The sequence below is a fragment of the Myxine glutinosa genome, chromosome 3, assembly GCF_964187855.1.
Source record: "Myxine glutinosa chromosome 3, kmMyxGlut1.1, whole genome shotgun sequence".
Lineage (NCBI taxonomy): Eukaryota > Metazoa > Chordata > Myxini > Myxiniformes > Myxinidae > Myxine > Myxine glutinosa.
In genome coordinates, this window is record NC_136263.1 from 146,333,329 (window position 1) to 146,346,473 (window position 13,145).

Here is a 13,145-nt window from a genome sequence, read left to right on the forward strand (position 1 = left end):
GCTTCGCGTGGCCACGAGGGGCTGCAGCCACGGTGCCTGGTACGATACCTGCCCGGTGGAAAAACGTCCACCCGGGGTTCGTTCAACCGCCCGAGTGCGGTGACGCCGACCAGTATCTTGGTCAGGAGGGGCCCAGAGACATTGTGAGGGGCAGAGACCAAAAGGGGGTCGTGAGTACCGAAGTGAACACACATATATAAGATGGCCATCTTAATCATATAGGGGATTGATTGTGGATTGGGAATTGTTGATGGTTGTTTGCTATTGATTGCTCGGGGAAAATCTCCGTGGTTGTATCATTGAAATTGTAGGGTGTCATTACCATTGAAATATATCCTTGAACATCACTTTTCTCTTGGGTGGAATTCATATGGATTGCGTGGCGAAAGCGCATATATAATACAACTTTCTGGCGAAGTTCCTCTCACGGTCCGGGGGTCACCGAGACCAGGTATTCACCGAGGGGACCACGTAACAATGTATATTGTATATATTAGGCATGGGCAAAAAAAATCGATTATCCGGTTAAAATCAATTCCCTCCATCGGAACCGGGAATCGAATTCTAAATTCCACAGAGCCGATTACCCACCTGAAATGGTTCCAAGGCTCTGGAGTGGATTCCTACTATGCCTTATTTCACTTTGTCCATCGAGAATCGTTAATTGGTTCAGCAAATTATATTAAAAGCTTCTCCTGTCGTTCGTTACAAAATAAACAGACGAGTCTGTTTTTCTGCATCTAGTTTGTTTTAGTTGTGAAGAAAAAGAGCAGCCATGTACTTACAAACTGTGTGCATGTGGGTCCTGGATCCGACAGATAGCATGAACCTATTATATCTGCATCGACTATTGTGAAATTCCCAAATCATCATATTTATTAACAGCAAATTTAAAAATATCGAGAGCAATCGAGGAGCGGTCTGTTGCCTTATACACCACCCAGGTAAGCCAGGTTCAATTTTTTATCCAATTGAAAAAAAATTAAAATTTTTCTGGAGGTTTGGATTAATTTGGACTTTTACTTCTTCATTTTTTTTCTTTCCCAGGAGCATTTCCGTGTTCAAGTGTGGGACAGATACAGACGACGTCATTAGCGTTTCTCTGCGACTGCCAAACTATGAATGGACATGGAGGACCTCCTCGGAAAGAAAAATCTGCTTCAAAAAGCTGGTACGTCATCAAACATGATCTGCAGTTTATTTGGATTTGAAAAGAATTCCGGAAAAACAGCGATATTTTAAATCTGAAGCAAGTTCGATGTATGCTCAGCAGCAAAAAGTTATCTTACAAGTCGACTACCTCTGATGCATAAGCATCTGAAGTCATTCCATCCAAGGGAAGCTCGTGGTCACGGCATGGAAAGTCATGCTAAACGTGACCGAGATCAGTCTCCATCGGAAAATTGAAACAATCCTCTAGCACCGATTCAGGATCACACAACGCAAGCCTGCTCAGTGCTCTACTCAACAGTTACTCCTGGTGAACTACTCCCCCTCCCCCACAACTTATACTTCTATAATTAACAAGCATTCTGAGTATTGCGCTGCAATACATGTCCCCTACCGGCAGTCTGTCGTCCAGAAAACTGTTGGGGAAATTACCAAAGTTCAAAGTGCCATAACTTTGTCAAAAATGATCGAAATGTCGTGAAATTCGAACTTGATCTGTAACTTATCACGAGGAAACCATGTGCCAAGTTTGAAATCATTAGCTTTACGAGTTTATACAAAAAGTCCGGAAAACTGTTCTTTGCGTGACGGACGGACAGACTGACAGACAGACGGAGGGACGGAGTGCAAACCTATGGTCCCCTCCGGTGTACACAGGTAGGGGACTAATAAGCCGATTCTTTGTTTGTACTTTGTCGGTATGAAAATCATACAAAAAAACCGGTGCTCACCTAATCTCCACCAAAACTTGCATTCGTGTTGGTCATACCCATGGTCAGGTCATGGTCACAAGGAGGTTGGGGGAGAGGGGGGGGGGGGGAAGAGGGGAGAGGCGGCCTACCATTTTTTACCCGATCTTGCAAAATTTTGCATACGTGCTGGCAATATCCAGGGTAATCCCCCCACCAGCGAGGGGGCGAGTGAAGTCGATTTGCCAACTTATAATATAAATCACGTGACTTATTTTATTTACTCATGAACATAAATTTTATACTGAAGTTATTTATCTTTACCTCTCCGCCAACGAAGATGGATGGATGGTATGTTATCACCCCTATTTGTCTGTGTGCATGCTGTCTCAAAAGTTATGGACGGATTCGGACGAAACGAGTTGAGCAGGTTGGGTGTGTGACAAGGACAAATTGATTAGATTTTGGTGAATAACCAGATGCGGAAGGGTCCCCCCGTGCTGAGAATCCACCAATGACGGGGTTGGGGGGCGGGTCACGTAAGGGGAGGTGAGCCTGAAATAAAAGGGAGAGCACATGAGAGCGCTGCACAGTCGGGCTTTGTCTGCTTTGGCTGCAGCTTCATCTGCTGATGTCTGAGCTTTGGGGGCTGTCAAGCTTTGTCTGCCGATTCGTTTCCGAGTCCATCTGGCTGTCGTCTTCTTTTTACTGGAGCGAAGTTCAAAACCTATCACCTTGAAGCCTTTTCATATTCCATCTCTTCGACTTTGGTCATCTACAAGTTTGAGTTCTTCAGCCTTACGCTTCCTTTGAATTCTGTTCTCATTTCAATTCTGACTGATCTCGCCTCTGTGACCTGGAGCTTTCCTCCTGCTTTGGAGTCTTTGTATCGTCATCACAAAATGCAACCCCATTGGCCGTTCGGTTGTGATTGGGTGGACATGCCCCAAATATGCAACTCACGCCACCATCCAGCAACTTGTTCCATTTATGTTGCCAACAACACAGCCATTGAGGTCATACAAATTACATGATAAAGTTAATGGCGTATACCTGCTGCAAACCTGGAAAACGAAGGCTGGCCAGATATGAAATTGGACACATGTGCAAGCTATTTTGTGCATCAGATATGCTGTGGAACAGGTGACAAATGTTCTACAATTTAGGCAACAAGAAAACAACTACCATTAGTAACTCATTACTTGCTGTGTGTGGGTATACCTTTAATAGAGGCACTGTGGGGAATGACTTCAAATCGCACCACACGGAAGGTGCCTTCCACAGTTTCTTCGTGGTAGGACAGAATGAGGTTTAGGTGGTTGTGCAGATAAACCTGGCACAAGAAGAGTTGCAAGAAAAAGCATCCTCAAGGTGTTGGGGAAAAGCACAACAGCATTGAATCAAAAACAAGTAGAACTTCACTCGGTAAAGTGCAAACCTCCGCCAGGCTGAACAGTTTATGTTTTGTATCCCACTGATAGGCCGGATATGCATCTGAACCTGAATCAAAATCGAATTGGATTGTTCTCGTCACCTAACCAACTCATCCACCAAGTTTTGTCATAATCCATCCACAACTTTTGTAAATATAGTGCTACATATCGTTTTTGGCCCAATCTCATAATGGTGAAGAAACACTGTAAATTATAGTATCCGGATCCAGAAACAGGATCTTCACAAAAATCGAATCAATTTGTCCTTGTCAAACACCAGTTATACACAATAAGCAAGGAAATGAAAAAAAGAAACATAGGGGCAATACCCCTGACACAACTGGTATAATAAACAGTACACTGCACTGATTAAAGGTATTTTAAACCAATTTCAATGGTTTCCAGAAGACAGGGCAGCATGTAGAATCATACTAACATAATCATAAGACTAAACAGACAAACAAAAAAATACCTATTTTGGTGGGAACCCCCCCCCCCCCTCCCCCCTCTCCCCACCCCCCAACCCCATATACCATATACCTTCCAAGACCCCAATTTTTCTAATGCTTTGAACAAACATTGGTACATCATGGGTGATTAAGGTTGTGGTGAAGTTTAATTAAAATTGTGTGTGTACTGTGTAGTTTCAGAGAAAAGAGCAAATACCTATTTTGGGGGGCAACCCCCCAGTAGACCCCTCACGACCCGATTTTTTTTGATGCTGTGAACAAATTTTGATACAACATGGGTGATGAAGGTTGTGGTCAAGTTTCATTGAAATCATGTGTGTAGTTTCAGAGAATGAATGATCGTTTTAAGGCCATTTCCCCGCTAGAGCGGGGGTTAGCCTTGCAGGCCCCATGACAATCATGGTTCCCTGTTTGAGGCAATGTTTTTATGGCCGGATGCCCTTCCTGACGCCAAATATCAATTTGGAAAGCCAAATACCAAAAGAGAAGAAAGCAAATATCAATTTTGGGGGAGTCAAACCTGGGACCACTTTGACCTCCCATAGATCCCCTTAAGCTTCGATTTTCTTAGTACCGTGAACAAACTTCGGTGCATCACGGGTGATGAAAGTTGTGATCAGGTTTCATTGAAAAATAATGTGTGTAGCTTCAGAGAAAAAAGCAAATTCCTATTTTGGGGAGTCAAACCTGGATGCACTTTGACCCCTTATTCCCCGATTTTTTTAATGCCGTGAACAAACTTTAGTCACAACACAACCAATAAAATTTGTGTCAAATTTGGTCACAATCCCTTCAGCGGTTTCAGAGAATACGTTTCAAGTGTTTACGGACTAACGGACTGATGGACGGACTGATGGATGGACGGACGGACTGACTGCACATGCCATCGAATAGGCTCCCCTGAACTTCGTTCCAGGTGAGCTAAAAAACACGGTATACTGCAAGTAAGAGGGATTGATTAGGTAGCGTTAATGGAGGTTAAAAAAGACAGGATAGGACTGCGGATAACAAGATGAGGATGCACGACGTGGTTGAAACCCTGGGGGGGGAGGGGGGGGGAGAGTGGGACGGAACAGCCTCAGGAAGGCAGATCCAGATGGGGAAGCTAGAAATCAAAGAGATGAGGTGTGCAATAAGCCAAAACCAATATTCCAATATCTCACCTTTCCCTCCTGCACAAACCCCAAGCGATATCCATGCTCAAAGTTTATTTGCCTATCTTCCTTCCCGTTCTTCTCAGTAACAAACTCCAGCACCGTTGCAACGGGGAGATTGTCAGCGATTCTTGCATAGAAAACAAAACATTGTGACTGCCAATTACACGAGATACAATTCCAAAAAACTTTGGCGTATCATGATATTCTTCAGTGGAACGTCAAGCATAACTTAATTTATAACAACACGATGCTCTTGGTGGCACTTGTCCATATATTATGTGCACAACAAGTACATTAGAAGACCGTAGCGTACTTGACATGAATTACAAGATTACAAGTAGATGGTGAACTCCACAATTTGACCAGACGCCAATTCAAATTCAACAAGCATTCTGAGTATTGCGCTGCAATACATGTCCCCTACCGGCAGTCTGTCGTCCGGAAAACTGTTGGGAAAATTACCAAGGGTTATTTATCCACAGATTTTGAATCGTTCCCAATCGCCAATTACCTCAGGACGGGCTCACCTGTGATTCGCACTCGGGACTTCGATTTATACACCTTGCAGACAGCTCAGCAGAAGCACGAGAAAATAAGTTGTTGATAAAGAACCTTTCGAGTCACTAAATATCAGTAATTTATTATATTTTCCGGTTCACGATCAATGATCGATGTGCATATATATGTTGCTCGGCTTGGCTCTGCCCCTCTCGAAAGCGCGCGCTTTTGACGTTCGCGAGACGAGGCTGAGGGCGTGCGGTGCGGCTTGAGGAGAACTCTAGAATAAACAAAGTGCCATAACTTTGTCAAAAATGATCGAAACGTCGTGAAGTTCGAACTTGATCTGTAACTTATCATGAGGGAACCATGTACCAAGTTTGAAATCATTAGCATTAAGAGTTTAGAAAAAAAGTCCGGAAAGCTGTTCTTTGCGTGATGGACTGACAGACGGAGGGACGGAGTGCAAACCTATAGTCCCCTCCGGTGTACACCGGTAGGGGACTAATAAATCAACTTCTTGTGTTGTCTGTTCTCACAAACCATTACACAATCCATTTGAATAATAAGTGGGACGGCACACGGTAGAGGGCATACTTCCGCCAGGCTGAACAGTTCACATTTTGTATCCCACTAATAGGCCGGATCTGGATTTGAAACCTGAACAAAAATCTAATCATTTCGTCCTCGTCACATACACTACCTCTTTGTCAAATTTTGTCGGAATCCGTCCACAACTTTTTGAGATATCTTGTTCACAGACAGACAGACAGGAGTGAAAACATAACCTCCATCCACCTTCAGTGGCGGCGGTAAACATTCTGATCAGCCCATTGTGTTGTTGGAGATATCACTTCTGCCATATAGAATGCAGCAATTGAATCTTACATCCAGTTTCTTGTGCTAATTTTTAACTGCAAAAAATAAATTACGATTTAGTGGGGCTGCGGTATGGTTGGCCCTCGGATTTTAAATGCCATCGAAACGTGAGCACTTAAGAAATGGCATGGCCCATATCATACGAAAATGACCATCTTCAAAACCTCCTGGCTATTGACAAAGATTTGCCTCATTTATTTGAGGAAATTCCAGGTGGCTACGGTATTTAATAATGGAATGCCTTGAGAGTTCAGAAAGCTAATTGGTGAATGTGGGTCAATGGATGGCAAGCAAGTATGGTCTAAGTCTCAAACATTACTAAAACCTGTGGAGATGTCTCTCCATTGCCACCCTCCATATGAAACTCCAATGGTGATGTTATGCCAGTCAATGCACATCTCCCCTTTTTGCACATCACTATTGCACATCTACCCATTTTATTTTATTGGGTTCTATTTTGTGTTGGCATATCAATCGACATCGGGAGTTACTGGAGGCTTCGGGCAGAGCGGTATTTAAGGTAAAATTGTGGAAGCAAATTGCGGATGTGGGTTTTAATTGCTGGAAGCGACTGCCTCAATAAATAAACAAACACAAATTAGAATGGCACTCGGTAGAGCGCATACCTCCGCCAGGTTCACCAGTTTTTGGTTTCTATGCCACTGATAGGCCGGATCTGGATTCGGACCTGAACCAAAATCGAATCGGCTTGTTCTTGTCACCTAACCAACTCATCCACCAAGTTTAGTCATAACTCGTCCACAACTTTTTAAAATATCATATTATATATCCCTTTTTGCCCGATCTCTCAATGGTGAAGATTCACTTAAAAGATTTAACAATTCTCGTATCCGAATCCATATTCAGATCTTCACCAAAATTGAACCAATTCTTCCTTTCCTTGTCACACACCCAACCTCTCTGCCAAGTTTTGTCTGAATCCGTCCACAACTTTTTGAGATATCCTGCGATATATCATTTATCGCCCTATCTCCCAATGGTGAAGAATTAAACAATTCTACCAGCCGGATCTTCACCAAAATCTAATCATTTCGTCCTTGTCACATACGCTACCTAAGCCAAATTTTGTCCGAATCCGTACACGACTTTTTGAGACATCTTGTTCACAAACAAACAGACAGACAAACAGACAGGGGTGACAACATCACCTCCATCCACTTTCAGTGGCGGAATTAACAAATGATAAACATAATATCACCTTCGAAAAATATATTCCGTATTCAAATTATTCAGAGTTCACGGTGTCAGGGATTTTAAACCTTGGACACCAACATCATGAGCTCTGCCCTCAAATGGGAGCACGGAACAGGCCAACTTGTAGCAATTTACCAAATTGACATTATATTATGGAGAAACCATAAAAAATACAGCCACTCAGATTCCACTGCATTATTATCATGATTATTTGTGTGTGCAAAATGAATATTGTGGCCGGAGCAGAACAGTGCATCTTCAATTTCTCCAAGTTTCCCCCTTTCTCATCAAGTCAGTCATTATGTGCCTGTGCCGTCTCTGGAGCAAAATGGTATCTGTGCGCTGTGCGATTTCTACTTACAGATGGACGTAGTACTCTTCATGTATCCGCTTGGCTAGAAGTTTGCTTTCGGCCACATTCAGCGTTTTGGGCGTCTTAGACTCGCTGCACAGCACTTTGCAGCTCTTTTCTTCTCTCATCTGCACTTCATAAGGCGTGTTCACAATGCGGTCCCCTCGCAGCACTTCACCTACAAGGTGTGCAGAACATGCATTAGCCCATTGCAAGTGCTACTGAATCTTACCAGTAGTATGTGAAATTTAATGGTGCTTTCACCTCAACAATCAGAATAATAAATAAATAAATAAATAAAGGTGTTATGTCGATAATGGTGATGGTAAAGTGTGTATAAATGAATAATTCAAAGTTGTGTGTTGATAGTGCAGGTGGTAAAGTGTAGATCAATAAATAATTCAAGGTGGTACGTTGGTAATAGAGAGGGCAAAGGGTGCGCGTACATTTGCATGTCTGTGTGTTTGTGCGTGCCGGCCTGCGCTTGTGCGTGCCGGCCTGCGCTTGAGCGTGCCGGCGTGCGCTTGTGCGAGCAGGCGTTCGGTTGTGCGAGCAGGCGTTCGGTTGTGCGAGCCGGCGTGCGTTTGTGCGAGCCGGCGTGCGTTTGTGCGAGCCGGCGTGCGTTTGTGCGTGCCGGCGTGCGTTTGTGCATGCAGGTGTTTGCGCGTGACGGCGTGTCGACGTTTGTGCGTGACATGTCGGCGTTTGCGCGTGACGGCGTGTCAGCGTTTGCGCGTGATGGCGTGTCGGAGTTTGCGCGTGACGGCATGTCGGAGTTTGCGCGTGACAGTATGTCGGCGTTTGCGCGTGACGTCATGTCGGCGTTTGCGTGTGACGTCGTGTCGGCGTTTGCGCGTGACGGCGTGTCGTCGTTTGCGCGTGACGGCGTGTCGTCGTTTGCGCGTGACGGCGTGTCGTCGTTTGCGCGTGACAGCGTGTTTGCGCGTGACAGCGTGTTTGCGGTTGCGCTTGCGCGTGACAGCATGTTTGCGTTTGCGCGTGACAGCGTGTTTGCGTTTGCGCGTGACAGCGTGTTTGCGTTTGCGCGTGACAGCGTGTTTGCGTTTGCGCGTGACAGCGTGTTTGCGTTTGACAGCGTGTTTGCGTTTGCGCGTGACAGCGTGTTTGCGTTTGAGCGCGACAGCGTGTTTGCGTTTGCGCGCGACAGCGTGTTTGCGTTTGCGCGTGACAGCGTGTTTGCGTTTGCGCGTGACAGCGTGTTTGCGTGTGACAGCGTGTTTGCGCGTGACAGCGTGTTTGCGTTTGCGCGTGACATCGTGTTTGCGTTTGAGCGTGACAGCGTGTTTGCGTTTGCGCGTGACAGCGTGTGCGTTCGCGCGTGCCAGCGTGTGCATTTGCGCGTGTCAGCGTGCGCGGTTGTGCGTGACAGTGTGCGCCGTTGCACATGACCGTGTGCGTTTGGCAATGACGGCGTGTGCGTTTGCCAGTGACGGCGTGTGCGTTTGCCAGTGACGGCGTGTGCGTTTGCCAGTGACGGCGTGTGCGTTTGCCAGTGACGGCGTGTGCGTTTGCCAGTGACGGCGTGTGCGTTTGCCAGTGACGGCGTGTGCGTTTGCCAGTGACGGCGTGTGCGTTTGCCAGTGACGGCGTGTGCGTTTGCCAGTGACGGCGTGTGCGTTTGCCAGTGACGGCGTGTGCGTTTGCCAGTGACGGCGTGTGCGTTTGCCAGTGACGGCGTGTGCGTTTGCCAGTGACGGCGTGTGCGTTTGCCAGTGACGGCGTGTGCGTTTGCCAGTGACGGCGTGTGCGTTTGCCAGTGGCGGCGTGTGCGTTTGCCAGTGACGGCGTGTGCGTTTGCCAGTGACGGCGTGTGCGTTTGCCAGTGACGGCGTGTGCGTTTGCCAGTGACGGCGTGTGCATTTGGGCATGACGGCGTTTGCGTTTGACAGCGTTTGCGTTTGCGCGTGACAGCGTGTTTGCGCGTGACAGCGTGTTTGCGCATGACAGCGTGTTTGCGCATGACAGCGTGTTTGCGTTTGCGCGTGACAGCGTGTTTGCGTTTGCGCGTGACAGCGTGTTTGCGTTTGCGCGTTACAGCGTGTTTGCGTTTGCGCGTGACAGCGTGTTTGCGTTTGCGCGTGACAGCGTGTATGCGTGACAGCGTGTTTGCGTGTGACAGCATTTGCGTTTGCGCGTGACAGCGTGTTTGCGTTTGCGCGTGACAGCGTGTTTGCGTTTGCGCGTGACAGCGTGTTTGCGTTTGCGCATGACAGCGTGTTTGCGTTTGCGCGTGACAGCGTGTTTGCGTTTGCGCGTGACAGCGTGTTTGCGTTTGCGCGTGACAGCGTGTTTGCGCGTGATGGCGTGTGCGTTTGCATGTGATGGCGTGTGCGTTTGCGCGTGACGGCGTGTGCGTTTGCAGGTGAAGGCGTGTGCGTTTGCCCATGACAGCGTGTGTGTTTGCGCATGACGGCGTGTGTTTGCGCATGACGGCGTGTGCGTTTGCGCATGACGGCGTGTGCGTTTGCGCGTGACGGCGTGTGCGTTTGCGTGTGACGTCGTGTCGGCGTTTGCGCGTGACGGCGTGTCGTCGTTTGCGCGTGACGGCGTGTCGTCGTTTGCGCGTGACAGCGTGTTTGCGTGTGACAGCGTGTTTGTGTTTGCGCGTGACAGCGTGTTTGCGGTTGCGCTTGCGCGTGACAGCATGTTTGCGTTTGCGCGTGACAGCGTGTTTGCGTTTGCGCGTGACAGCGTGTTTGCGTTTGCGCGTGACAGCGTGTTTGCGTTTGCGCGTGACAGCGTGTTTGCGTTTGACAGCGTGTTTGCATTTGCGCGTGACAGCGTGTTTGCGTTTGAGCGCGACAGCGTGTTTGCGTTTGCGCGTGACAGCGTGTTTGCGTGTGACAGCGTGTTTGCGCGTGACAGCGTGTTTGCGTTTGCGCGTGACAGCGTGTTTGCGTTTGCGCGTGACATCGTGTTTGCGTTTGAGCGTGACAGCGTGTTTGCGTTTGCGCGTGACAGCGTGTGCATTTGGGCGTGACGGCGTTTGCGTTTGACAGCGTGTTTGCGCGTGACAGCGTGTTTGCGCATGACAGCGTGTTTGCGCATGACAGCGTGTTTGCGTTTGCGCGTGACAGCGTGTTTGCGTTTGCGCGTGACAGCGTGTTTGCGTTTGCGCGTGACAGCGTGTTTGCGTTTGCGCGTGACAGCGTGTTTGCGCGTGACAGCGTGTTTGCGTTTGCGCGTGACAGCGTGTTTGCGTTTGCGCGTGACAGCGTGTTTGCGTTTGCGCGTGACAGCGTGTTTGCGTTTGCGCGTGACAGCGTGTATGCGTGACAGCGTGTTTGCGTGTGGCAGCGTGTTTGCGTTTGCGCGTGACAGCGTGTTTGCGTTTGCGCATGACAGCGTGTTTGCGTTTGCGCGTGACAGCGTGTTTGCGTTTGCGCGTGACAGCATGTTTGCGTTTGCGCGTGACAGCGTGTTTGCGCATGACGGCGTGTGCGTTTGCGCGTGACGGCGTGTGCGTTTGCATGTGACGGCGTGTGCGTTTGCATGTGATGGCGTGTGCGTTTGCGCGTGACGGCGTGTGCGTTTGCAGGTGAAGGCGTGTGCGTTTGCCCATGACAGCGTGTGTTTGCGGATGACGGCGTGTGTTTGCGCATGACGGCGTGTGCGTTTGCGCATGACGGCGTGTGCGTTTGCGCATGACGGCGTGTGCGTTTGCGCATGACGGCGTGTGCGTTTGCGCATGACGGCGTGTGCGTTTGCGCATGACGGCGTGTGCGTTTGCGCATGACGGCGTGTGCGTTTGCGCATGACGGCGTGTGCGTTTGCGCATGACGGCGTGTGCGTTTGCGCATGACGGCGTGTGCGTTTGCGCATGACGGCGTGTGCGTTTGCGCGTGACGGCGTGTGCTCTTGCGCGTGACGGCACGTGCGTTTGCACGTGACGGCACGTGCGTTTGCGCGTGACGGCGTGTGACGGCATGTGCGTTTGCGCATGACGGCGTGTGCGTTTGAGCATGACGGCGTGTGCGTTTGAGCATGACGGCGTGTGCGTTTGAGCATGACGGCGTGTGCGTTTGAGCATGACGGCGTGTGCGTTTGCGCATGACGGCGTGTGCGTTTGCGCATGACGGCGTGTGCGTTTGCGCATGATGGCGTGTGCGTTTGCACATGATGGCGTGTGCGTTTGCGCATGACGGCGTGCGCTTGCGCATGATGGCGTGTGCGCTTGCGCATGATGTCGTGTGCGTTTGCGCATGACAGTGTGTGTTTGCGCATGACAGTGTGTGTTTGCGCATGACAGCATGCATGTTTGTGCATGACAGCATGTGTGTTTGCACATGACAATGTGTGTGTTTGCACATGACAGCATGTTTGAGCATACAAGCATGTTTGTGCGTTGCATCGTCTTTGTGTGTGCCAGTGTGTGTGTGTTTGAGCATGCATGCATTTGCGCATGACAGCGTGTACGTTTGCACATGACATCGTGTTTTGTGCATGCAAGCACGTTTGTGCATTGCAGCGTGTTTGTCTGTGCACATTACGTGAAAGTGAGGAATTACTACAAGAATACCGAGGACATCATAGATGTGGGTCAATTGTCATACTTGATGAGGCACTCCTGCACCGCTGGACAGAACAAGTTGAAAACTGGGGGTAGACACACACTTGTTCCGAGCCTTGTGAAAGGAACTGAGATTACCTTCCGTTGGATTTGCCTTCCATGTGGCGAAGGCAAATTGTTTCAGGGCAACTGCTTCACCACAAGATTCCGTGTACCATGGACGGGAGGAAGGGTATGACAACTGAAGACAAGATGGGATAAATCTGTGCCTGAGAGAGAGCAGTTTACTTTGGAAGAATTCCCAGGAACAGTTAATGTCAGAGGCAGTAGAGATGGGAGACCAGTCCAGAAGTTTGATGTCTGCTTGAAGACCGTGCCAGTAGGCCTGAGTGAAAAGCCAGACTCGTCGACGCTGAGGAGGATATCTGAGAACGGCTCGAGAGATGTCCACTTTAACAAGTAAATGATCAGATGAACCGATTGGAGCAGATGAAGAGCAGCAGACATTAGCAGGGAAGTTAGTCAGAACAAAGTCTAGAAGAGATGATGTACCGTTGACTGAGATCCGGGTCAGGAAACTGACAGATTGTGCCAGGCCCAGTGAGTTGCAGAAGTCCTTTGCTGAGGTGCCATGCCCGGTGTGAGAGGCACCCACACCCAGCCAGCTGGCATGATGACAGTTGAGGTCGCCACATATGAGGAAGAGAGATTTGGGATGAGTTGATAGAAGTTGGTCCATGTTGTCAGACAG

General features: G+C 48.5%; 1 protein-coding gene across 1 annotated transcript in view; it reads right to left on the reverse strand.

The window, feature by feature from the left end:
* Positions 1-13,145, reverse strand: part of TM9SF4 (transmembrane 9 superfamily member 4) — a 107,899-nt gene that overhangs the window by 66,608 nt on the left and 28,146 nt on the right. Inside the window, exons 4-6 of the mRNA XM_068109977.2 lie at positions 7,873-8,041; positions 4,926-5,046; positions 3,081-3,192 (exon numbers count right to left, since the gene is read on the reverse strand). Coding sequence (XP_067966078.1) covers positions 3,081-3,192; positions 4,926-5,046; positions 7,873-8,041 — 402 coding nt within the window. The remainder of the gene's footprint in view (positions 1-3,080; positions 3,193-4,925; positions 5,047-7,872; positions 8,042-13,145) is intronic.